The sequence below is a fragment of the Thamnophis sirtalis genome, unplaced genomic scaffold, assembly GCF_051295495.1.
Source record: "Thamnophis sirtalis isolate CommonGarterSnake01/CBP01778 unplaced genomic scaffold, rThaSir2_p1.2 scaffold_15, whole genome shotgun sequence".
NCBI lineage: Eukaryota > Metazoa > Chordata > Lepidosauria > Squamata > Natricidae > Thamnophis > Thamnophis sirtalis.
In genome coordinates this window covers 43378268-43402923 of record NW_028261395.1, presented here as the reverse complement: position 1 = coordinate 43402923, position 24656 = coordinate 43378268, and the positions used below count along the sequence as shown (strand labels likewise).

The following is a 24656-nucleotide window of genomic DNA, read 5'->3' as shown; positions in this document are numbered from 1 at the left end:
AAACATGTCCCCTTGGCTGACTGGCTGTTATTTTTTTTTGGATTTTAACAGCTAATGTCAAACTCTAGCCAATGTCTCTCTTTGAAGAAATTGTATTGTGGTTCCCACATGGCTGGTTTATCTTGCTGGGCCGGCACAATCCAATATAATCATGCAGAGAAGCTAGTCCTCATGAATTCACTGAAGCAAGCATGTTTTCAGCCTATTGATTCGGACTCAGTTTGGAAAAGATGCATTTCCCCCTTTAAAATCTCTTGGCACATTTTCCTTTTCTACTTCAGAGGGATCCCTAACTCTCAAAATGTTTTACCCCTAGTTGGGGTGGGATAAGACAGCCATATTTAGTGGGCGTGGTCTTCTGTCTGCCTTTAATGGCCAAGACGCCGAGCTTGTCGATCAGAAAGGTTTGACATTGTTTCGAATGCCTAGGTCCTGTTCCATCGGTTTGCCTTACTTAAATGTTAACAACTTCAATGTTGTAGGGTTTCCTACTAGAGCAAGGGGTTGGGCTAGATGACCTCCAAGGTCCCTCTTACTGTTAACTGCTCCCGTTCATCCTTTCTGTTGCCAACTAGCGAGCCCGTTTTGGGCCTGGAGAAGAAAATTAAACCAGATTATTTTGAGTTAGCTGCTTCTTCCCCTTTAAAGTTGCATTTTACTGGACAGTAAGGAATAATGTCAAAGGAAGATCTTAATTCTAATCGGGGATTAGAATGACGCATACAGACTTTTTATGTACAGTAGAGGGAGAAAAAAATGGAAGTAAATGAGATTAAAAGCAGGAAATGAAATCCCTGCCCACCAACTCTCTAAAGTATCTTAGCATTGGGTCATAGTACCCAAGATTGTGTCCTCAATGATGTGTGAATGGCCCACTCCCCTTATTTCTAATATCATCTTCCTTTTTCCCCCCTGAATTTTGGGGAGGGCTTCTTTGTAGATATTGTATGAAAAACTCCAGTTGTTTGTATAGTTAATATATAGCTGCTTATGTGTAAATGCTATTTTAAACTCTAAAAGAAGCTTTTACTTTTATGTGACAAATGCACTTTCGTGATTTTTCTTCATTGGTGGTGGCAACATTTTATTCCGAGATATTATATATATATATATATATATTTCTTTTTGTCTCTGTCTTTTATTGGCTTGTTCCATGATTGGCATGCAACTCCTGTTGTAGTCCGACGGAGCTGGCAGCAGAGTCGGACAGCGAGGAGGTTGGGGAGGAACGTGGGCCAGTCTTGGAGTCTGGGGAAGGCTTGGACGAGGGCTCTGCGTTGGAGGCAGAGAAGGGACCAGGGCCATCTGGAAGTTATGTGCTGCTTCCGAAGCCTCCAGATTTGGACAGCAGTGAGGGAGAGGAACAGGCTCCCCCTGTTCCCAGTGGGCGCATGCCAGTGTTGGGTTTCAAAAATTTTTAGAACCTCTTCTGTAGATGTGGCCTGCTTTGTGGGAGTGCGTGATTGGCCATGTGACTGGGTGGGAGTGGCTTGCCGGCCATGTGACCGAGTGGGAGCGGCTTGTCAGTCATGTGACTGGGTGGGCCAACTTGTAAAATGTGGTGAAACTCACTTAACAACGCTCTTGCTTAGCAACCAAAATGTTGGCTCAAAAACTCTGGCATTTGAAGCACGCAAGTCTTAAAGCTGTCAAGTTACAAGACCCTTGCACCCCTAACCCTTTAGGAAAAAAAACCCCAGGGGTGTTCAAACTTGACAGCTTTAAGACTTGTGGACTTCAACTCCCAGAATTCCTCCTCCTGTCATGTTGGCTCAGGAACTCTGGCACTGAAGTATGCAAATCTTAAAGCTGTCAAGTTACAAGACCCTTGCACCCCTAACCCTTTAGAAAAAAAAAACCCAGGGGTGTTCAAACTTGACAGCTTTAAGACTTGTGGACTTCAATTCCCAGAATTCCTCCTCTCGCTCTTCATCTTGATGATATGCGGGCGGGTGGCGGGAGCTGGAACCGGTTCTAAATGGCACTATAGATTTGTGGAACCTTCTTCTATAGAAGAGGTTAGAACTGGCAGGAACCCACCCCTGGCACATGTGCATAGGTGCCAGAGGGCAAGAGCAGTTAAGACAGAAGGGGCAACGGGAGTAAGGCTTGGAGGTGATTGGCCCCTCCCATAGGACATAAGCGCTGAAAACTCAAAAACTAGCTGCCTGCTGCACATGTGCATTTTTCAGGCCGTTATTTGGGCTGTTTTTCAGGCCATTTTTCCAGCTGTTTTTTGGGGGCCAAAATGGCCTGAAAACAGCCTGTTTTTTGGCTGTTTCCTGGTACTCTGGTGCCCGCGCAGACCAGCTTGCTGGAAACCAGAAGAGCAGCTGGCGACAGTGCATGTGCCCGCAGAGAGGTTCACTATCATGGCTATAGGGCAAATATCAGAGTCCCCAAACTCCAAAACATCTGGATCTTGCTAATAATGTCGTGATGTCAAGCATGGATCAAATGATGAAAGGCTTAAATTTGTGTCCCTAATATCAGATTTTGCGCTCGCCTTGTCCATGGTCCAGGGGATTTGATGGTATTTCCACTCCCTCTCCATCTCCCCCAGGGGTGGGTTCCTACCAGTTCTAACCTCTTCTATAGAAGAAGGTTCCACAAATCCACAGTGCCGTTTAGAACTGGTTCCAGCTCCCTCCCTCCACCCGTCCGCACATCAAGATGAAGAGCGAGAGGAGGAATTCTGGGAGTTGAAGTCCACAAGTCTTAAAGCTGCCAAGTTTAAACACCCCTGGGGTTTTTTTTTTCCTAAAGGGTTAGGGGTGCCAGGGTCTTGTAACTTGACAGCTTTAAGACTTGCACACTTCAATGCCAGAGTTCCTGAGCCAACATGACTGGAGGAGGAATTCTGGGAGTTGAAGTCCACAAGTCTTAAAGCTGTCAAGTTTGAACACCCCTGAGGTTTTTTTTTCTAAAGGGTTAGGGGTGCAAAGGGTCTTGTAACTTGACAGCTTTAAGATTTGCACACTTCAATGCCAGAGTTCCTGAGCCAACATTTTGGTTGCTAAGCAAGAGCGTTGTTAAGTGTGTTTCACCACATTTTACAAGTTGGCCACGCCCGCCCAGTCACATGACTGGCAAGCCGCTCCCGCCCAGTCACATGGCCAGCAAGCCACTCCCACAAAGCAGACCACACCTACAGAAGAGGTTCTAAATATTTTGAAACCCACCACTGATCTCCCCCCAGGCTGACAATGCGAGGCTTCTTCAGATCTAAACTGCTTGGAATGGGACAGGCCAGTCTGCTCATCTTCCAAAAGACTAGGAAAGTGGTGGGATGTGGGGTGAAGATGGAGAGAAGCAGCCTCCCCCCCCCCTAATTTTGTTTCCTACCACCTTCCGGCTGCCGCAACTCCAGAAAAAGAACACATCTGTTTCGAGCTGCAGTAGGGACGTTTATTTCAGGCCAAGCGACGCAAGAGGTAAAGACAAGATAGGATACATCCAGGCTCAAAGGGGCAAACCTCCTTATGGGGCACCCCTAAACAAAAGCACTTGTAATTTAAACAGACAGGAGGTAGAAAATATTTTTTTAAAAATAGACCGTAAACACACCAGCACCAAGGAAGAAAGAAATACAACAGGGAATCTTTCCCCAAACACTGTGACAATAACAATAATAATAATCCCACTTTGAAAACACACACACATAAACAAATTCGTTGTTGGATTGTCTTCGTATTGGAGGTACGGGACGGCCTGAATCTCTGCCGAACGTTCGTGTTTTGTAATGGCGTCGAAGAGGCTTGCTACTTCCCCTTAAAATAAAAATAATCATCGCAGGCAGAGATTCAGGCCGTAATCGGGAAGGGGAGACGAAGAAGGGTTGCTCAGCGTCCCCGCCGAAACCAAGGTTAGGGGTGAACCTAAGCTCACTCCCACAACCGGAAGTAGTGGCAGGGTAAATTAAGAGCAGTGCAGTTGCAAAGGAAGGAATCCTGGCTTTAAATACTGCCTTGGCTTTTTAAAAAGTGTGGATTACTTCAAAGATTAATGTTAGCTTAGCAGTTGTTGCCCCAGCCTCCTCCTCCTCAACGTGCTAGCTAAAGTTGCAAGGATCGGCAATAAATATGGAGATGGGCTTTACCAGATGTGTAAGGAAATGAAAAATGTCAAGTCACTGGCGGATTCTTGTTCTGCTTTCTTTTTTGGCCCATAATACAGGAAGTCTTGTTTTTTTCGTCTCTTGGCACAGGTGTCCCGCCGCTTGAATGGCATGAGTTGGTTTTTTGGGGGTGGGGTGCGGGACACAGCATGCCCAATAATCCATCTGCCAAGGGAAAAAGGGTGAAGCCCTTAAGAAGGGTTTTGATTGTCTCGCTTGGCTGGGAGTCTCTTTCAGAGCCAATGGCTTTGCGTAGGAAGCTTTTGTGAGAGCCCAGCCCTCAAGACTTTAAGTGCACGGCCGAGGTAAGCGTGAGAAAGGTTAGAGGCGTGCGAAGAAGTGTTAGGAGACCGATGTGAAAAGGAGGAGGATGGTGGTGGTGGCGATGGAAGCAGAAAAAGGCGTTTCCGAGGGACATTGTCAGGGCTGATCAAGGGGATTGTCTTAATTGCGTGCTTTCCAGTGGCTGAGCGATGGTCCAACTGCTAAACAACCAGCCTATGGATAATCCCAGGATCCTTTTCCACGCCTATCCTTGACAAAGAGTCGTTAAGAGGTTTAAGATAAATTCCCAGCCTTGAAGAGAAGATTTTTTTCACAGGGTTTCGGGAACCTCCTCCTCCTGCTGCTGTAGATTGAGCAAGAGGATCAGGTGTGAGATTTGATGGGGCATTTCTTCCTCAAGCACACTTCTGTTCTTAAAACTGCTTTCGGGGTGTTGCTGAACTAGAACTCCCAGCATCCTTTCCATCCCTGGGATGAGCAGATAAGGATCAGGAGGAGGGATTCATTGCTTTAAGCCAGTGGTTTCCAACCTTGGCAACTTTAAGACTTGTGGACTTCAACTCCCAGAGTTCCTCAGCCAGCAAAGCTTTGCTGGCTGAGGAACTCTGGGAGTTGAAGTCCACAAGTCTTAAAGTTGCCAAAGTTGGAGACTACTGCTTTAAGCGATTTCACGATAGTCTAAAGCATCCGTATTTCCCCAGCTCTCTAACTGTTAGAGACAAACCCTTGTCAAAGGCACAGCATTTCTTGGTGTCGGACCCCCCCCCCCCAATCACATGCTTGATTGTGGGTGGGGAGGGGGTGGCCCAGTCAAGGCGAGTTCTTCAGCTCACGTGTCCCCTTCACACCTCAGTAACTTCTCCCACTCTGTTTCTACCTGCGCTATTAAAACCCCTTTTTTTCCCCCAAGGTTAATTGGATGGGGATAAAGCTGCATTTTCATGGGATGCCATCTCTGGCATTTTGATTGAGTGAATGAGTGATTTGATTGATTGACTGACAGAGCAGAAAGGGAAACCTTGCCACAGTTCCAAAGTTGTGCGTCAAGTTGGGAAGGAGTTGGCTGCGATGGCGGGCTGCAGGAGGAAGTGAGGAAAGAAAAGGAAGGAAGAGAAAGAAAGAAAGAAAGAAAGAAAGAAAGAAAGAAAGAAAGAAAGAAAGAAAGAAAGAAAGAAAGAGAAAGGAGGGAGGGAGGGAGGGTAGAAAAAAGGGAGGGAAGGGAGAAAGAAAGAAAAAAAGAAAGAGGGAGGGATGGGAGAAAAAAGGGAGGGAAGAGAGAAAGGAAGAAAGAAAAAGAAAGAAAGAAAAAGAGGGAGAGATGGGAGAAAAAAGGAGGGAAGGGAGAAAGAAAAAAGAAAGAGGGAGGGAAGGATGGGAGAAAAAAGGGAGGGGAGGGAGAAAGAAAGAGAAAGAAAGGAGGGAAAGATGGGAGAAAAAAGGGAGGGAAGGGAGAAAGAAAGAGAAAGAAAGGAGGGAAAGATGGGAAAAAAGGGAGGGAAGGGAGAAAGAAAGAAAGGGAGGGATGGGAGAAAAAAGGGAGGGAAGGGAGAAAGAAAGAAAGAGAAAGAAAGGAGGGAAAGATGGGAAAAAAGGGAGGGAAGGGAGAAAGAAAGAAAGAAAGGGAGGGATGGGAGAAAAAGGGAGGGAAGGGAGAAAGAAAGATAAAAGAGAGGGAGAAAGGGAAGGAAAAAGGAGAGGGAGGAAGGACCACAAACCTGGCACTAGACGCAGATCTAGAAAAGAGAAGGAAAGAAAGAAAGAAAAAGAAAAGAGAAGGAAAGAAAGAAAGAGAAAGAGAGAAAAAGAAAGAAATAAAGAAAGAGAAAGAAATAAAGAAAGAGAAAGAAAGAAAGAAAGAAAGAAAGAAAGAAAGAAAGAAAGAAAGAAAGAAAGAAAGAAAGAAAGAAAGAAAGAAAAAGAAATCAAGGACTGGATGCCTTTCTGGATCAAAGCTTTTGGGAGGAGGAAAAGGGGCAGGAACACAGCTTTCCGATTGGGGAAACGGCATAAAGGCTTTATATCTTCAGTGCTAGAACCCCAAACAGAGGGATGGCTTGAAGGCCTCGTAGCTTTCCAAGAAGAAACCTGATTGATAAGAGCAGGAGATGATTTGTCGAGGAGATCTGGGGGCTGCAGCCGCAGGGAGAGCCCCTCCGGCTCTCGGCTCAGCTCCGGTCCCCCTTCAGGGGAGGTCGAGCAGCTTGTGCTCCGTGTAGAGGCTCTCCGTGATCTCGTAGACCTTGCTGATGTAAGGCAGAGCCTCGCCCAGCATCTCAATGGCCGCCTCGGTGCTGCCCACCCGCATGTTTTCCAGGAAGGCGTCGCGGGTGGGCAAGGCGTAGAAGGCCATGGTGGCTGCTTTGCGGATGATCCAGGGGTGGTAGTTGGCCAGCGAGGCGTTGTAGGCATCCGTGCACAACGTCGAGGTCTTGGCACTGGGGCTGCTAGTCCTCAGGCCCTCCAGAAACAGGTGCAGCCAGCGCAGGGCCCGGTGGAGGCGAAGGATAGTTCGGCAGCCTGAGGCAGGGTAGTTGCCAGGCTCCCTCAAATCCACCAGCTGGTTGGCCAGCTCATAATTCACCATAGCTTGGAGGGTGATGTAGTCCTCCCGCCGCTCACTGCAACGGAAGTTCTCCATGATCTGGATTTTGGTCACGGCGTCTTTGGAGATGAAGGAGAAGATTGGCCCCATTGTGTTTAGAAACCTCCAGGAAGAAAGAGAAAGGAGGAGAACATTAGAATGTGCAGAAATGAATAGACTAACACAAGCAATTAAAGAGAAAGAGGAAACTGAACCTTATACGATTGGGGAAGTATTTTAACAATGGTTGGAGGGAAAAAAAAGGAGTTTGGAAATGAAGAAAGCTAAAAAAATAAATCGACAATACACTTCGATAAAGATATAAAATGGTTAGTGTGTGTCTGATAAGAATAATGATGTTTAACGTTGATATATTATTTCTAGAAGATAGTAAGAAGAAAAATTGAGAGTTTTATCACGTTTAAATGCTTGATATATTATCATACTAAACTTAGGGAAGTAATATTAATATGAATGTGAAAGATATTGCAAAAGAGGAACGATGTTGCACAGAGATTTTTGTACCCAGACGACACACTGCAGAAGGAAAGATGGAATGTTTATGTTTGTAATTGAAAAATAATAAAACTCTTTAAAAAAAGAAGAAGAAAAAGATGTCATGATAAAGTAATGGGAATGGATGCTGCCTTCCAGATTTTGTCAACACCTCGCACATATGTGCTGCTCGTTTCCAACTCTAGGGGGCGGTGCTCATCTCCATTTCAAAGCCGAAGAGCCAGCGCTGCCCGAAGACGTCTCCGTGGTCATGTAGCCGGCATGACTCAACGCCGAAGGCGCACGGAATGCTGTTCCCTTCCCACCAAAATTGGTGGTTCCTATTTTTCTTCTTGCATTTTTACGTGCTTTCGAACTGCTAGGTTGGCAGAAGCAGGGACAAATCATGGGAGCTCGCTCTGTTAATGTGGCGCTTAGGGATTTGAACCGCTGAACTGCCGACCTTCTCTGATCGACAAGCTCCGCGTCTTAGCCCCCGAGCCACCCGCGTCCCTGTCTACTGGACATAGACAGTGGTTAAATGCAGTATTGCAGCAAAGTGTGCCCACTGCCTGCAGTCCGATCCTGAAGTTGGCTCAAGTCTTCGATCTTTCCAAGGTCGGTAAAATGAGGAGCTGGATGCAGAATGATAGATACAGAATAACGGAGTTGGAAGGGACCTTGGAGGTCTTCTAGTCCAACCCCCTGCTCAAACAGGAGTTCTTAGACCAGGGGTCGGCAACCTTAAACACTCAAAGAGCCACAAAGGTCCTAACCGGAAGCCCCCTGTTCAATTCTGGAGCTGCTGACCGGAAGTTCAGTTCCCCCACCATAGAGTCTCCTCCTAGCGCGGCGTACTTTTTCCTCCACTTGTCATAACCGGAAGCCCTATCAATTGTGGAGACAACCGGAAAACCCTCCCCTTGCCATAGAGTCTTCTCCTGGCGCACTGTACTTCTCCCCCTCCCACCAGAAGCTCCTCTCAAAATTGTGGCGCCGACCGGTGATGGAGCCGCAGCAGAGGGAGGAAAGAACCACATGCGGCTCCAGAGCCGCAGTTTGCTGGCCCCTGCTCTAAACCATTTCCAGATTGTTGGGGGTTCTATGCAAATAATGCCTACATTGTAAACTGCCCAGAGAGTGCTGAAAAGCGCTATGGGGTGGCATATAAGCCTATTCATTAATTACTATTAATCTTTGAACCCCCAAACTGCCCACCAACTTTCAGATCCACAAGCTCAGCGTCTTAGCCACTGAGCCACCGTATAAACGGAAGATCCCGGAATCCCAAAGTTGAGGTTCAAACCCATTTTTAATTGGGTCAGCAGTGGTGACTTCCTTCCTTCCAGCCTAATTCAACTCCGGGTTTCCTCAAATGCCACACACACCCCTTCCCCCAGATAATATTGAGCCTATCCTACAGAAAACAGCTTCCTTCTCTTTGGCAGTATCTCTAAATCAGGGGTGTCCAAATTTGGGAACTTTTAAGACTTGTGGACTTCAACTTGTGTAGTTGAAGTCCACAAGTCTTAAAAGTTCCCAAATTTGGACAGTCCTGCTTTAAATGTATTCTAATCCCACAATTTCCGTCTTTTTTCTAACCCAGCTTCTGATTCTGAGCCTAGATCGAAGCAGGAGATGAAGCTTTACCTGACGAGGCCTTTCCAGCCTCCTAAATACGGGTCCATCAGGATTTCTTCCTCGCCGTTCAGGCAGCTCTGGAACATGACCAGCACGCTTTTCAAGCCATGACTATCCTCGCCGTCAGCCATGGTGTGACGCTTGGGAAACTGAGGAAGAGACTCCGGGGCAGGTGGAAAAAAAGAGAGCCTCAGGGGAACCTTCCCAGGTAGAATAGAACAGAAGGACAGAGTCGGATGGGACCTTAGAGGTCTTCTAGTCCAACCCCCCGCCCCCGCCCCCACCTGCTTAGGCAGGAAACCCTACAGCGCTTCAGAATAAAAGGTGGCCCAATCTCTTCTTCAAAATGTCCAGTGCTGGAGCGCTCACAGCCTCATAGAAGAGCATTCTGTTATAACTTGAGAGAGTCGGAAACTGGCGCCTGGTGCTCTGGTGAAACTGAAATGAAATCCTGAACCCGTCACCGAGAAGGGTGTGGCGACGGGAGGACGATCCAGAACTTTTTATGTCAAGCTGTCCAAACATCCAGGACAAAAGGATGTGTTTGTTTTTTTTGGGGGGGGAAGGTGAGTGAGTGAGTGGGCGGGTGGGAGGCAGGGGAAGAATGACCCATAGGCGTTTAGCAGGTTGAACTGGTCTAACTTGTTTTTCCCCTTCAAACTGGAAGGAATTGCTTGGGGAAAAAAAAGTCCTCCCTCCACATAGATAGTCCTCGATTTACAGCCACAATGAAGCTCAGGATTCCCACCACTAAGCAAGTCAGCGGTTAAACGAGCTGAGCTCCGTTTCATTCAAGGAATCCCTGCAGACGTTAAGTTCGTCCCACGGTCGTTAAGCGAAGTTGGCTTCCCCCCCACTGACTTTGCTTGCCCGAAGGTCACAAAAGCAGATCACGTCGACCCCCGGGGACATTGCAGGCGTCATAAATACCATGCCAGGTGCCAAGCGTCCAAATTTGGGTCCCGTGACGGCGGTGATGCCGCGACGGTCGTAAGTGTGAAACATTAAGTCCCATTTTCCCCCGAGTCGCCGTAACTCTGACTGGTCGTTCAACGAAGGGTTGTAAGACAAGAACTAACTGTCTATGAATCAGTGTTTTTTCCTGAGTCTCATTCAGTGTCAAATACATCAGTTGGTTTTAAGTCTGGGTTAGCTTGGCAGGCAGGCAGCTAGATCCAAGGGATCGGGTTAAATTTTAATCCACTCTCCTCCCTGCTCCAGTTAGCTCCAATTAAAACCAGTGAAGCTTTGCTGGGTGTGTTTGTGTGTCCATCCCAAGGCAACCACCACTTTGCCCAGGACAGAGTCCATGTGTGCTAAGCATTTAAGATTCAAGGCCAGGATGGTTTTAAAACAGGGGGAAGATCCCGATGTGATCCTGGCCTGATCCCAGCCGATCCATGGACCCTGCGGGATGAATCCGGATGGGGGGATTTTCCATTCGCCTCCTCCTGTCCTTTTCCAATTAATGTTTAAAAAAGGAAACCAGAAATACTGCAAATTCCAAATTCCACCCGAGATTTGGTTCTGCTCGGAACCATCAGCGGGCAACTACAATAACAATAAACCTATCATTTGGGCTTAACTGTACCGGAGTCTCCAATACTAAATTGTTCATAAGGTGGGAGGGGGGGAAGCATGCCAAGAACTCAAAATTCCTGGCTTGTTTCGAATCCAGAAACTTCCATCTAGTTGTGGGGGAGCTTCATCGCTTGAGACTCTTAGCCAAGTACGCGGATTTGATCACGTGAGTGCTGGGATGCTACCACAGTCGTAAGCGTGAGGAACCGTTAAGTGCAAGCCGTTTTTTTAAAACCAGCCTCGTGAAACTTCGCCCGCTAAAGGGATGGTGGTAAGCTTGCCTCCCTTCAGCACCGCTTGTGGGAGCTTCATCCCCGGAAGCTTTCAAGAAGAGAGTGGACTGCCATTTTTTCAGAAATGGTGCAGGGTCTCCTGCTTGGGAGGGGGTTGGACTAGATGACCTCCAAAGGTCCCTTTCAACTCTTGTGGATCTTTTAAATCTGGGCTGAAGCCTGTTAAATTTGGGCTAAAGCGTTCAAGAAGAGACTGGACGGCCATTTTTCAGAAATGGTGCAGGGTCTCCTGCTTGGGCAGTGGGGTTGGACTAGATGATCTTTAAGGTCCCTTCCCACTGTTAATCTAGGATTGAGGGATGGGGCAGAAGGAAGCCTATTATTATTGTTATTATTATCATTATCATTATTATAACCATCTTGTAATCACTGTGTTTATTATTCAGTGTTGCGTGGGCAACTTCCCAGATACAGATTAACAAGAGTTGGAAGGGACCTTGGAGGTCATCTAGTCCAATCCTCTACCCCATTCCTGACCATGGCTGCAGAAGCCCCCCACCCCCAACTCTCTAGGTCTCTGCCCCCCCCCACCCCACCCCCAGGCTCCCACTCCCAAGGTTTAGCCCCGCCCAGCCTTGTAAGGGGAAGGACTTCATCTTCCTCCCCCCAGGGGGCTTCCCTCCCCTCCTCCCTTCCCCGCCCGGCGCTTTCACTCACCTTAGCAACCCCCTTCGTCCTTTCCCCTCTTCGCCCGGCCCCCTTTCCTCAGATCCGCCAATAAGGGCCCTGCTCGTACCCGCGCGACCCGCCCGCTTCTCTCGGCTAAGCCAATAGGCTTCCCGCTGGGCTGTCTTTTTTTTTTTTTTTTTGCTGCTGCCGGCCAATGAGGGCTTCAGAAACGGGCTCGGGAAAGACGGCGCGCGCTTCCGGGAAGGCAGGTCTGCGGCACGCATGCGCAGCCTCTTCAGCGGGCTCTTTTCCTTAGAAATTACTAATTAATTTTTAAAATAAAATGAAATAGATTGGCCTCTGCTTGGATTATTATTCATTTGACTTCAGTTTTATGACTCGAGTTTTAGGGTTGAATAACGAATTACCTGGGAAGAGGGAGTGAAGCCATTTATTCTATTTCTATTCTATTTCTATTCTATTCCTATTTTCTATTCTGTATTTTATTTTATATTCTATGATTTTATTCTATTTTATATTCTATTTTATGTTATTCTATTCTATTTTCTATTCTATTCTATTCCTGTTTTATATTCTGCATTCTATTCTATTTTATATTCTATGCTATTTTATTCTATTTTATATTCTATATTATTTCACATTCTATTTTCTATTCTATTCTGTTTTATATTCTATTCTATTCCTGTTTTCTGCATTCTATTCTATTTTATATTCTATGCTATTTTATTCTACTTTCTCTTCTATTTTCTATTATATGCTATTTTATTCTATTTTCTATTTTATTTTCTATTATATTCTTTTCTATTCTATTATTCTCTTCTATTCCTATTTTCTATTCTATTCTATTCTCTATTCTATTCTGCATTCTATTCCATTTTTGCTGTTGTTGTTTTTCATTTTGTACCCGGAAGAAAAGGCTCCGTGGGGCAATCTACCCTTTTCGTTTATCTATTATATACCAAAGGAGGCCCTGTTGCGCACGCGCGAAACTCCAGGGTGTTTTGGTGGGGGGGGGGCTGTCTTGCGCGCGATGGGCTCCGGAGTCAGGCGAGTACCGGGGAAAGATGGTTGCAAAGACCTTTTTCCAGATTGGACCACAGTTCCCATCATCCCCGGGCTGCTTGGGGCAGGTGTTGAACAATGGGGGTCCCCCCACCACCACTTTTTAGGACCTGCGTCCGCCTGCATCGCCATGCAACCCCGGGGGGCGATGGGAACTGTAGTCCAGGCGTGGAGCATGGGTCCTTGGCCTCTCTGGCCTTTATTACAAAGCAGGGTGGATAAAAATCGATGTTTGTTTTTTTTAATCGGATTTTTAAAAATATTTTTATCAAATTAATTTCAATAAAATGCTTTTGGAGTTAAAAAAAAACTACCTAAAGATAGTTTTACATTTAAGGTGCATTCAAATTAACATTCATAATCCAGAAGTTGTGAATGCTCCAACACTGGACGATTTTAAGAAGATGTTGGATGACCCTTTGTCTGAAACGGTATAGGGTTTCTGCCTAAGAAGGGGGGGGTTGGACTAGAAGACCTCCAAGGTCCCTTCCAACTCTCTTATTCTGTATTCTGTAATTTAGTTTATTCAGCATGAAACAGTTTAGTTATGGAGCAGGAGGCTGTCTTGTCTATTCTGCAATATTGGGACTGTTGGTGAGTCAACAGTCAGAGGAGGATCGCTGTGGGACAGAATGACAGTTGCTTTCTAAAAATTATGATTTCAATCGAGTTGATTTAAAATCAAGCCTTTTTACTGGTGATTGAAACCATGATTTAAATTAACCGAGCTGATTTTAAATCAAGCCTTTTTACTAGTGATTGAAATCATGATTTAAACCGTGATTTAAATCGACTTGATTTAAATCAAACCCACCCTGTTAAAGAATAAAAGTTTTCATTTTTTCCCTTGTTTCTGTAGCTCAGCACCGTCTTTCTCTTCTCTCTAGGAAATTTTGGTCAAGCTTGCCAGTAATGCCGAGACGGTGATCGCTGCAGATCCTTGGGAAGACACCTTCCTTCCAAGATGCCTGAAATAAAAGTTACTCCCCTAGGTAATTTTCTTTCGGGGTGGGGTCATAAAAAAATGGGGATCTGAACCAGAAGACTCTGCCCTAAGGGAGTCTCTTTCAAAAGTGGGGAAATGTGGTGGACATGCCAAAAAGCTTAAATATAAAAATTGGATGAAAATACATACTTGGTTGGAAAAAATGATAAAGCAGAACATAGATTTGAAACCAGAGATATCTTTGTTGGACATTATACCGGAAAAATATGATAAAAGGACTATATATCTGGTTTTACATATACTAACCGCAACCAGAATTGTATGTGCACAGCAGTGGAAAAACGATGAGATTCCGTCAGGTGAGAATGTAATTAAAAAAAATATTAGAATGCGCAGAAATGGATAGATTAACACTTAACTCTCTCTCTGTCTCTTTGTCTGTCTCTCTCTGTCTGTCTCTCTCTCTCTGTCTCTGTCTCTCTGTCTCTCTGTCTCTCTGTCTGTCTCTCTCTGTCTGTCTCTCTCTGTCTCTCTGTCTCTCTCTCTGTCTCTCTCTCTCTGTCTCTGTCTGTCTCTCTGTCTCTGTCTCTCTCTCTCTGTCTCTCTCTCTCTCTGTCTCTGTTTCTCTCTCTCTCTCTCTTCTCTCTCTCTCTCTTGCTTTTTTCAGGAGCTGGCCAGGATGTGGGTCGCAGCTGCATCCTTGTGTCCATTGCAGGGAAGAACGTTATGCTGGATTGCGGGATGCACATGGGGTTTAATGATGATGTAAGTGGGATTGGCGCATGGCGTGGCACCCTAATTGATCTGGCCGGGGATCACGCATCTCAAAAATAATAAGGCCTCCCCGAAAATAAAGTGCTTAATTTGAGGGTTAAAAGAAAATAAGACCCTGTCTTACGGCATGCATCTCTGAACGGTCCCTAACCCCACTAACTGGGGTTAGCCCCACTAACCCTAACCCCAAACTACTTTCTGAATGGCGGTTTCCCTGTCAAAATATTTGGAGCCTGGTCTAATTGGGTTTTGGGCACTCAAGGCTTGGCCAATGGAAGAAGGTCCTGCTGCGTTTTATCTTGCGAACGGGGTCTCTGAATGCTCATCCTCCTGCAATCTCTGGCTCAAAATGGTCCAGGCAGCCTGAGATCTGTGGGAAGCAGAGAGCTAGAGGGAGAAAAAGTCCTGACATGCTGCCCTCCTTTGTGTCTTCTAGAGGCGGTTTCCTGATTTTTCCTACATCACTCAGAACGGAAGGCTGACTGACTTCCTGGACTGCGTCATCATTAGGTGAGTGCACCTGCCTTGTGTTTTAGCAGGTGAAAAGAAAACCTACCGCCCATTTACTACCTATGAACTAAGTTGACCTGTGCTGCCTGAGAGGCTGCCTGCAGAACAGGTTGGACTGCTCTGTGGGACTTCGTCGATTTTTTCCCCCTATTTCCCAGTCTCATGTTTGCAGATGTCAGTGAGGTCCTGGTGTTTCAAATAATAATAATATAATATAACAACAACAACAACAACTTAAAAACCTCTGGAATTCTTGTAAACTTCACACAGGTTTTCCCGCTGTGCCTCTCCAGTTCCTGTCCCTTTTTTTTTGGAGATTTTCATTTATAGTATTTTGTGGGTTGGAAAGTTTGCAGGAAGATGCTTGTTTGAAGTGGCTTATGTCTTTGATTGACATTTTGGGGGGACAACAGGTTTTTTTTTAAACAAGCACATCAGATTCATTTCATTTGCTGTATCAGTCTGTAAAAAGGTTCTTTTATTCTTACAGTGCTCAGAAAGCGAATTAACAATTAGCAAAACAGTCTCTGCTGTAATTCTGTTTGTTTGAAAGGAATAGAAGATAGAATAGAAGATAGACAATAGAATAGAATATAGAATAGAATAGAATAGAATATAGCATAGACAGAATAGAATAGAAGATAGACAATAGAATAGAATATAGAATAGAATAGAATATAGCATAGAATAGAATATAGCATAGACAGAATAGAATAGAAGATAGACAATAGAATAGAAAATAGAATAGAATATAGCATAGAATAGAATATAGCATAGAATAGAATATAGCATAGACAGAATAGAATAGAAGATAGACAATAGAATAGAAAATAGAATAGAATATAGCATAGAATAGAATATAGCATAGAATAGAATATAGCATAGACAGAATAGAATAGAAGATAGACAATAGAATAGAATATAGAATAGACTATGGAATAGAATAGACTAGACTAGAATTCTTTTATTGGCCAAGTGTGATTGGACACACAAGGAATTTGTCTGGTGCATAGGCTCTCGGTGTACATAAGGAGAATAAAATAGAATACATTTGTCAAGAATCATAAGGTAAAACACTTGATGATAGTCACAGCGTACAAATAAGCAATCAGGAAACAAATCAATACCAATATAAATCGTAAGGATACAAGCCACAAAGTTCCAGTCCTTCAGTCATAAGTGGGAGGAGATGGGGGATAGGAACGATCAGAAGACTAATAGAAATAGTAATGCAGCCTTCGTGAATGGTTTGACAGTGGGGAGGGAATTAGTTGTTAAGCAGAGTGATGGCATTTGGGGGAGAAAAACTGTCCTTGTGTCTAGTTGTTCTGGTGTGCAGTGCCCTATAGAGTCATTTTGAGGGTAGGAGTTGAAACAATTTAAGTCCAGGATGCGAGGGGTCTGGAGATATTTACACAGCCCTCTTTTTGACTCCTGCAGTGTCCTCAATGGAAGGCAGGTTGGCAGCCATTGTTGTTTCTGCAGTTCTGATTATCCGTTGAAGTCCGTGTCTGTCTTGTTGGGTTGCAGAGCCAAACCAGACAGTTATGGAGGTGGAGAGGACAAGACTCCATCATTCCTCTGTAGAACAGAATCAGCAGCTCTTTGGGCAGTTTGAGCTTCCTGAGTTGGCGCAGAAAGAACATTCTTCACTATGCTTTTTTTGATGACGTTTTTGATGTTAGGGGTCCATTTTAGATCTTGAGATATGATAGAACCTAAAAATTTGAAGGCCCGTCGAATGCTATAAACCTGTCTTATTCAGAAAGCCACAGGTCAGTTCTGTAACTGGTGTCTAGAAGGATCTAGAAAACCAAAACCAAAGTGGGGTTGAACTGAAACTCCCCAGTTTGAGTCCGTTGTAAAAGCCCGTCTTGTATTCCTGTCCTTCCCAGCCACTTCCACCTGGATCACTGTGGGGCCCTGCCTTACTTCAGCGAGATGGTCGGCTACGATGGGCCGATTTACATGACCCACCCGACGAAAGCCATTTGCCCCATTCTCCTGGAAGATTTCCGGAAAATCACCGTGGACAAGAAAGGGGAGACGAACTTCTTCACCTCCCAGATGATCAAGGACTGCATGAAGAAAGTGGTGGCTGTCCACCTTCATCAGACTGTGCAGGTAAGGGGGAGGGGAATCTTTGCACCGCGTAGCTCGGATTTCCAGAACATTCCAGAACATTCCAAATCCCTCCACCAGAACATGGCGGAGGGATTTCTGCCCAAGTTGGCAAAGGATACCCCACTCACCCTGCATATATGAACAAAGGTAAAAGTCATGTCGATCAGAAAGATCAGCAGTTCGGCGGTTCGAATCCCCAGCGCTGCGTAATGGAGTGAGCTCCCGTGACTTGTCCCAGCTTCTGCCAACCTAGCAGTTCGAAAGCACGTTAAAAAAATGCAAGTAGAAAAGTAGGAACCACCTTTGGTGGGAAGGGAACAGCGTTCCGTGCGGCTTCGGGATTTGAGTCCTGCCGGCCACATGACCCCGGAGACGTCTTCGGACAGCGCTGGCTCTTGTGCTTTGAAATGGAGATGAGCACCGCCCCCTAGAGTCGGGAACGACTAGCACATATGGGTGAGGGGAACCTTTACCGGTGCCTTAAAAGTCATATTTGTAGCTGCATTTACTCTGGGATCATCCAAGTTTGGATCTACTCAACCTTAGATCTGGTGAGACCAAGGATTGGGGCACTCGGTCAAGAAAGACAGATCTAACACCCCATACTTTGTGGGGGGCAGGGGAAAGAGCCAAATTCTGACTATAAGTCAGCTAAGGGAAAGAGCGTTTGTGGTATAAATGTATATTGTAAATCCTCGTGTTTCTAATCCTGGAGGAGCAGGAAATGACACACCCTGGATCACAACATGGCACAAATGACACAACACATAAGGCGCACAATTTGGATGTCGTAGCTTACACAGGACACTTATTCACACAATGGCAAACTGGCCAAATTTGCTATTGAAAAAACAGTTGGGGTGACATGTTTATTCCCTGGTTTAGTAATTGATTAAGTCTGATCAGGTTTTTTAGGCTCTTGACTGAATTTGGGAGATCCTCACGTTGGAAAAAAAAATCTTCAAAAAATTGTTACGCAGCCTTGACAAAACGCTGGTTTGTTACTACTGGTTTTTCAATCTCCTTATGGTCACTGTTTTAGAAACAATCTCTGTTTTTAGGTGGACAGTGAGTTGGAGATTAAGGCATATTATGCTGGCCACGTCCTTGGGGCTGCGATGTTCCAGATTAAAGTCGGTTGTGAATCAGTGGTTTATACTGTAAGTGACTTGGTCCCTTTCAACCCAGATTCTGTTTTATGTGAGGTCCTTGTTGTTCTGACTGAGGCTTCCCGAGAGCCTGAAGCAAACTCCTCACCCCAACAAAAACCCCTTTTATTAAAGGACTGTGAATTCTGCTCATCCACATCCAGCAAAGTCTTTCAAAGGAGGATTTACGGTCACAGACCTTATCTGGCTTGGAGAGCTGCCAGGCCGAGATCTGCACAACTCGGGAAGGAGTCTCGGAGAGTCACCAACCAATTAAGCCGAGGTGGCGCAGTGGTTAAATGCAGCACTGCAGGCTACTTCAGCTGACTGCAGTTCTGCAGTTCGGCTGTTCAAATCTCACTGGCTCAGGGTTGACTCAGCCTTCCATCCTTCCGAGGTGGGTAAAATGAGGACCCGGATCATTCTTGGGGGCAATATGCTGACTCTGTAAACCGCTTAGAGAGGGCTGAAAGCCCTATGAAGCGGTATATAAGTCTAATTGCTATTAATTGCTATTAATTGTCTCCTGCAAGCTCCACTCCCCTTTTGCTCCTCTTTTATTCCCTCTGGGAGGGGCCATTCACCGTCCACCGGTGGCCTTACTCCCAAGTCGACCCCTGTTCTTTAGCTCTTCCCTTCGTCTGGCAGCTCTGTGCATGCACACACTGGGAACAGGCTCCAGCTGTTGTTCTGCCCCACTGATCTCCAACTCCGAAGGCAGCTGATAACTGGCAGACAGCTCTGGCCCCCTCTCTGCCTCCAACACAGAACTAGACGCCCTTGTATTGGCAGGGTGATGTCTCTGCTTTTTAGGAGGCTGTCCAGATTTGCCGTAGCTTTCCCCATTTAAAAGCAACCCAATGCAAAGGACCGTAAAGGCTGCCCCTGGTGGATATACGTAGTCATTGCGAAGTGCAGAGAGAGTGAGAGAGTAAATACTGCCCTCCTGTGGCAAGGTACTGCTACTGCAGAAGAAAAAGTGAAGGTTGATAATGGTGAAGGATTATGAATCTTCGGGGAAGTCCCTTTAGTTTTAAGCCCCTAGCAATCACCTGCTCTTGTTCCCTGATTTCCTGCAGAGTTGCATTTGTCTATATGCTCTTTAGAACAGTGTTTCTCAACCTTGGCAACTGGAAGATGTCCGGGCTTCAACTCCCAGAATTCCCCAGCCAGCATTCGCCAGTCTATTCTACATCACAAAGGTCTGCCTACTTCAGGCAGAGCCATAATAGGAATTGCCTAAAGCCCTTTCATTATATCATCACCCAGCTTTGCTGGCTGAGGAACTCTGGGAGTTGAAGTTCACGAGTCTTAAAGTTGCCAAGGTTAGAGACCCCACCCCCGGGGCCGAGACCCCCCCAAGAACCAACTGGCCCCAAAGCCAGATCAAGGTTGGTGATTGTGAACGATCTTGAAAGACTGTGAGAGAGGAAAGACTTTGCTGGAGAGGAATTCACTGTCAATTAAATAAAAGGGGTTTATCGGGATGACGAATTGGCTTCGTGCTGGTGGGGAAGCCTAGGACAGAACACCTCCCTTCCTTTCTCCTTTCCTTTTCTTCCTTTCTTCCTCCCCTTTCCCCTTTCCCTCTTCTCTCTATTACTTCCTCTCCTCTTCCTAGTATTTTCTCTCCTCTCTCTATTACAGTGTTTCTCAACCTTGGTAACTTGAAGATGTCCGGACTTCAACTCCCAGAATTCCCCAGCCAGCATTCGCTGGCTGGGGAATTCTGGGAGTTGAAGTCCGGACATCTTCAAGTTGCCAAGGTTGAGAAACACTGCTTTAGAAGTGGTGGTTAAACACACACCTCTTTGGTTACATCAGTGGTAGTCAACCTGGTCCTTACCGCCCACTAGTGGTCATTCCAGCTTTCATGGTGGGCGGTAGGAGTTTTGTCCGATACTGAAGCACTTTCCTTTTTTTAAATTTTAATTGACTTTTTTAAAAATAAATTCATAGCATTATTTAAAAACATTTTCATTAGGTTTTCATAAAATCACCATTACTCTGGAACCGGTGGGTGGTTAGAAAATTTTACTACTAACAGAGATACGAAAGCGGGCAGTAGGTGTAAAAAGGTTGACTATCCCTGGGTTAGAGTTTTAAATGTTTAATCTGTTTTTTTTTTTTTAACATTCGTTTTTAAGTTATTGATTTTTTTAAAATCTTTGGTACTTTTGCTGTTTCCAGCCTGTAAGCTTTGATCTGAAAAGAAGAGGATGTAAAATGGAATGAGTAAAATACTGTTTTTAATTTCCTTCTCTTTATTAGGGTGACTATAACATGACGCCAGACAGGCATCTGGGGTAAGCATTTGGGATTCAGTGGGAGGAATTGATATGGATAACTGATTTAATTCCATTTATTTTGATCTCGAAAGCTAAGTAGGGTTCAGGCCTGGTTAGTACTTGGATGGGAGACCATCTGGGAATAGTAGGGACATGGTGGCTCAGTGGCTAAGACTCTGAGCTTGTCAATCAGAAAGGTTGACAGTTCAAATCCCTAGGGGACACAGTGGCTCAGTGGCTAAGACTCTGAGCTTATCAATCAGAAAGGTCGACAGTTCAAATCCCTAGCGCTGCGTAATGGAGTGAGCTCCTGTTAACTTGTCCCAGCTTCTGCCAACCCAGCAGTTCAAAAGCACGTAAAAAAATGCAAGTAGAAAAATAGGGAACAAGGGAACAGCGTTCCGTGCGGCTTCGGGAGTTGAGTCATGCCAGCCACATGACCACGGAGACGTCTTCGGACAGCGCTGGCTCTTCGGCTTTGGAACGGAGATGAGCCCCCTAGAATCGGGAACGACTGGCACAGACGTGCGAGGGGAACCTTTTTTACCTAATAAAAGAAAAGGTTTTAAGTCCATAATTCAATGTCTTTTAAAATGTTGCATTTGATAACATTCCCAAGTTGGCAGAAGGTGATAGTTTTGTTTTTTGTTTTTAAGAGAGGGGGGAGAAAAAAAGGAATCCAGCAAGTGGCATCTTTGGGCGTTGAAATCCGCTTCCGTGCTTTGCTTTTTCAGGGCTGCCTGGATTGACAAATGCCGCCCAGACCTTCTGATTTCTGAGTCCACCTACGCCACCACCATCAGGGACTCCAAACGCTGCAGAGAGAGAGATTTCTTGAAGAAGGTGCACGAGACCATCGAACGCGGGGGGAAGGTAGGTGACGCCAGAGGCTGCGCACTGGATTGCGCCAAAGATGGAACCGTCCGCAAGGGGGAATGCTCCATTGTGGGCAGAGCGCCCGAGGGTGGCTCGCTGGGGGATGTGGGGGCCCACTAGCCTTGCCACGCAACAGTTTGGAGAAGAGAGAGAAATGGAACAAGGAACCTGCAGCATCAGAGGACGACGGAGATGGTGGCATCAGGCAGGAACTGGGGCGGGGGGGTGGGATTCACAACTGCTTTTGCTGCCTCTGGGCACTCGGGAGGGCTGAGGGGTTGGCACGCTGGCATAGGGCACACCAAACCTAACATCTTTGTCTCACTTTGCCTCTCCTCCACTCTCAGCGGGGATGATGGTGGACTGCAGTTTTCCACCTGAAATTAATGCTTGTTTTCTTTCTTTCTTTCTTTCTTTCTTTCTTTCTTTCTTTCTTTCTTTCTTTCTTTCTTTCTTTCCATTCTTTCTTCCTTCTTTTTATCTCCTTCCTTCCCTCCCTCCTCTTCTTCCTTTCCTTCCTTCTTCCTTTCCTTCCTTCCTTTTTTCTTTCCTTTCTTTTTATCCCTCTCCTTTCTTTCTTCCCTCCTGTTTTTCTCTTTCTTTCCTACTTTCTTCCCTTGTTCCTTTCTTTCTCTTTCTTTCTCTCTCCTCCCTCCTTTCCCCCCTTCCTTCCTCCTTCCTTCCTTTCCTTTTTCTTTCTTTATCTCCTTCTATTCTTCCTTCCTTTCTTCCCCTCCTTCCTTTCCTTCTTCCTTTCCTTCCTCTCCTTCTTTCTTTCTTTCTTTCTTTCTTTCTTTCTTCCTTCCTTCCTTCCTTTCCTCCCCTCCTTCCTCCCCTCCTTCCTTCCTTCCTCCCTCTCTCCCTCTCTTTCTTTCTTCCTTCCTTCCTTCCTTCCTTTCCTCCCCTCCTTCCTTCTTCCCTTTCTTTCCTTCTTTCCTCCCTTTCTTTCCTTCCTTCCTTCCTCCCTTTCTTTCTTTTTTCCTTCCTTCCTTTCCTCCCCTCCTTCCTTCCTTCCTTCCTCACCTTCTTTCCCCCCTTTCCTTCTCCCTTTCCTTACTCCCTTTCTCTTCTCTCTCTCTCTCTCTCCCTCCCTCCCTCCCTCTCTTTCTTTCTTTATTTCTTTCTTTCCTTCTTTCTTTCCCTGCCTACAGGTCCTGATCCCAGTCTTTGCTCTGGGCCGGGCTCAAGAACTCTGCATTTTGCTGGAAACATTCTGGTAAGCAGCCGTCCTTGGTCCTTTGCCTTAAAATCCTTATTCTCCCCTTGCTGAAAGCAAACCCATGCTGCTTGGGGGAACCTTTCCTCCCAAGCGTCGTGATCGGCTGGTAGCAAGGGTCTCAAACCTTGGCAGCCTGTGAATTCCCAGAATTTCTCAGCCAGCCACGCTTTAAACCCTCCCCTCCTTCATCCCATTTCAAGCTGAGTTCAGGGGCGAACCGGCTGGGCTTGCAACTTCACCAGTGGCTCAGAAAATGGGATGGGAGTCGGGCCGAGTTCTCTCGTTTGCCCTGCCTTGAAGTGCAAGGGTCACACTCTTGGTCCCCCCCCCACTCTTTTTCCCACCCGAGGGAGCGCATGAATTTGAAGGCGCCCATCTACTTCTCCACGGGGCTGACGGAGAAGGCAAACCACTACTACAAGCTCTTCATCACGTGGACCAATCAGAAGATCCGGAAAACCTTCGTCCAGAGGAACATGTTTGAGTTCAAGCACATCAAACCTTTTGAGAGGACCTATGTTGACAATCCTGGGCCCATGGTAGGAAAGCAGAGGGGTGGGGGTGGGGGGGTGCTTCAAACCACGGCATGCTTGTGTAAAAGGGATGGGCCGGAATGGGGCAATTTGCCGCAAACAACTCACCATGGCTGACTCACCATAAAGGGACGCGGTGAGACTCAGTGGCTAAGACGCCCAGCTTGTCGATCAGAGAGGTCGGCAGTTCAGCGGTTCGAATCCCTAGCGCCATGTAACGGAGGGAGCTCCCGTGACTTGTCCCAGCTTCTGCCAACCTAGCAGTTCGAAAGCATCTAAAAATGCAAGTAGAAAAATAGGCACCACCTTCGGTGGGAAAGTAACAGCATTCCGTGCGCCTTCGGGAGTTGAGTCCTGCCAGCCCCATGACCACGGAGACGTCTTTCGACAGCACCGGCTCTTCGGCTTTGAAATGGAGATGAGCACCGCCCCCTAGAGTCGGGAACGACTAGCACATACGTGCGAGGGGAACCTTTACCTTTTAACTCACTGCACCCAGTTTGCCTGGCCAATTTGCCACGGGGACAACTTGCCACAGAACAATTCAACAATTCAAAATAATTTTTAAAGCATTTTCATTTTTTTTAATTCACATTTCATTTTGTTCCTCCTTTGGCATCCCTTAATTATTATGTCCCACCATTTCTTTGCTATTAATGTAACTCTTGTTCCATGGCAAATTGTCCCCAAGGCAAATTGGCGGTGGTGCATTGTTCTGCACTTGGGTGAGCAAGAAGGGAGGAACCATGATGGATCCTGATTTAGTCTTGGATAAATTGATATAAACTCCTCCCTTCACCCCTCCCTCCCCTCCCACTAGGTGGTGTTTGCTACACCAGGGATGCTGCACGCGGGCCAGTCGCTCCATATCTTCAAGAAATGGGCCGGTAATGAGAAAAACATGGTAGGAGAAAGACGTCAAGTCCAGCATTAAGAAACAAATTGCGCAACGAATTGTTGAGGTTGTCTGTTAATATTTGCTTGCGGTTTTTAGGCCTTCGTATCAGAAAGGCTAAAAGTATCATTTGAACTGTCCTTGGGTTGTTTAAAAACAGGCTGTCAATTAGATCCATCTGTAAGATGCGTAAATTCAAATCTGGAAAGCACTGATACAGCAGGATTCATTAACTTCTTTATATACATAAAAATAGGTGAATCAGTGTACAATACCAACAGGTGGTTCTCCCAAGTAAACACAAGGCAGGATAGTTAACAGGCAAACACAAGGAGTTGGTTTCATTTCAGAAGACAAGCCCAGATAGACTGCTAGTTTACTTCTCAGAGCAGCAGACTGTTCAAGTTTCTGTTTCAATTCTCTGCACAGACTCAGTGTCAGCGTTCCAAATATCATGCAGAATTAAATCAGAGCCCAAGGCAGAGCTATCCTTAAAGATCCAATTTAATAAGACAGACATGTTGGCACATCTGTGGAAATCCCAAATCTGAAAACTTCCTGGGATTCCACCCAGTTGAAAGTTCATGATCTTATCCCCACACCCACAAATCCATCACATGGTCCAATCTTCTTCGGCCACGCTGGCATCTCCACCCAG

At 45.9% G+C, this 24656-nt stretch overlaps 2 protein-coding genes across 3 annotated transcripts in view; one reads left to right on the top strand and one right to left on the bottom strand.

Moving 5' to 3' along the window:
• Positions 1-6240: 6240 nt before the first annotated feature.
• CPTP (ceramide-1-phosphate transfer protein) lies at positions 6241-11690 on the bottom strand. 2 transcript variants are annotated; one of them, XM_087702695.1, is made up of 3 exons: positions 11651-11690; positions 9129-9319; positions 6241-7107 (listed from the first exon to the last, which is right to left on the bottom strand). In XM_087702695.1, the coding sequence occupies exons 2-3, from the start codon at positions 9248-9250 to the stop codon at positions 6585-6587; spliced, it is 645 nt and encodes a 214-aa protein (XP_087558821.1). In that variant the 5' UTR covers positions 9251-9319; positions 11651-11690; the 3' UTR covers positions 6241-6584. The 2 variants fall into 2 exon arrangements, with proteins under 2 accessions (XP_087558821.1, XP_087558820.1); XM_087702694.1 differs by lacking the exon at positions 11651-11690 and having other exon boundaries at positions 9129-9385.
• Positions 11691-13497: 1807 nt separating this feature from the next.
• INTS11 (integrator complex subunit 11) overlaps positions 13498-24656 on the top strand; it is a 19842-nt gene continuing 8683 nt past the window's right edge. The window contains exons 1-10 of the mRNA XM_087701789.1: positions 13498-13677; positions 14299-14396; positions 14842-14915; positions 16811-17039; positions 18101-18199; positions 20459-20493; positions 21210-21348; positions 22503-22567; positions 22920-23109; positions 23924-24007. Coding sequence (XP_087557915.1) covers positions 13650-13677; positions 14299-14396; positions 14842-14915; positions 16811-17039; positions 18101-18199; positions 20459-20493; positions 21210-21348; positions 22503-22567; positions 22920-23109; positions 23924-24007 — 1041 coding nt within the window. The 5' untranslated portion in view covers positions 13498-13649. The remainder of the gene's footprint in view (positions 13678-14298; positions 14397-14841; positions 14916-16810; positions 17040-18100; positions 18200-20458; positions 20494-21209; positions 21349-22502; positions 22568-22919; positions 23110-23923; positions 24008-24656) is intronic.

Coding starts and splice junctions, on each gene's coding strand:
- CPTP (XM_087702695.1), bottom strand. CDS start 9,250: ATGGCTGACGGCGAGGATAGTCATGGCTTGAAAAGCGTGCTGGTCATG. Junction 7,108..9,128: donor GGCTGGAAAGGCCTCGTCAG/GTAAAGCTTCAT, acceptor TTCTTCCTGGAG/GTTTCTAAACACAATGGGGC.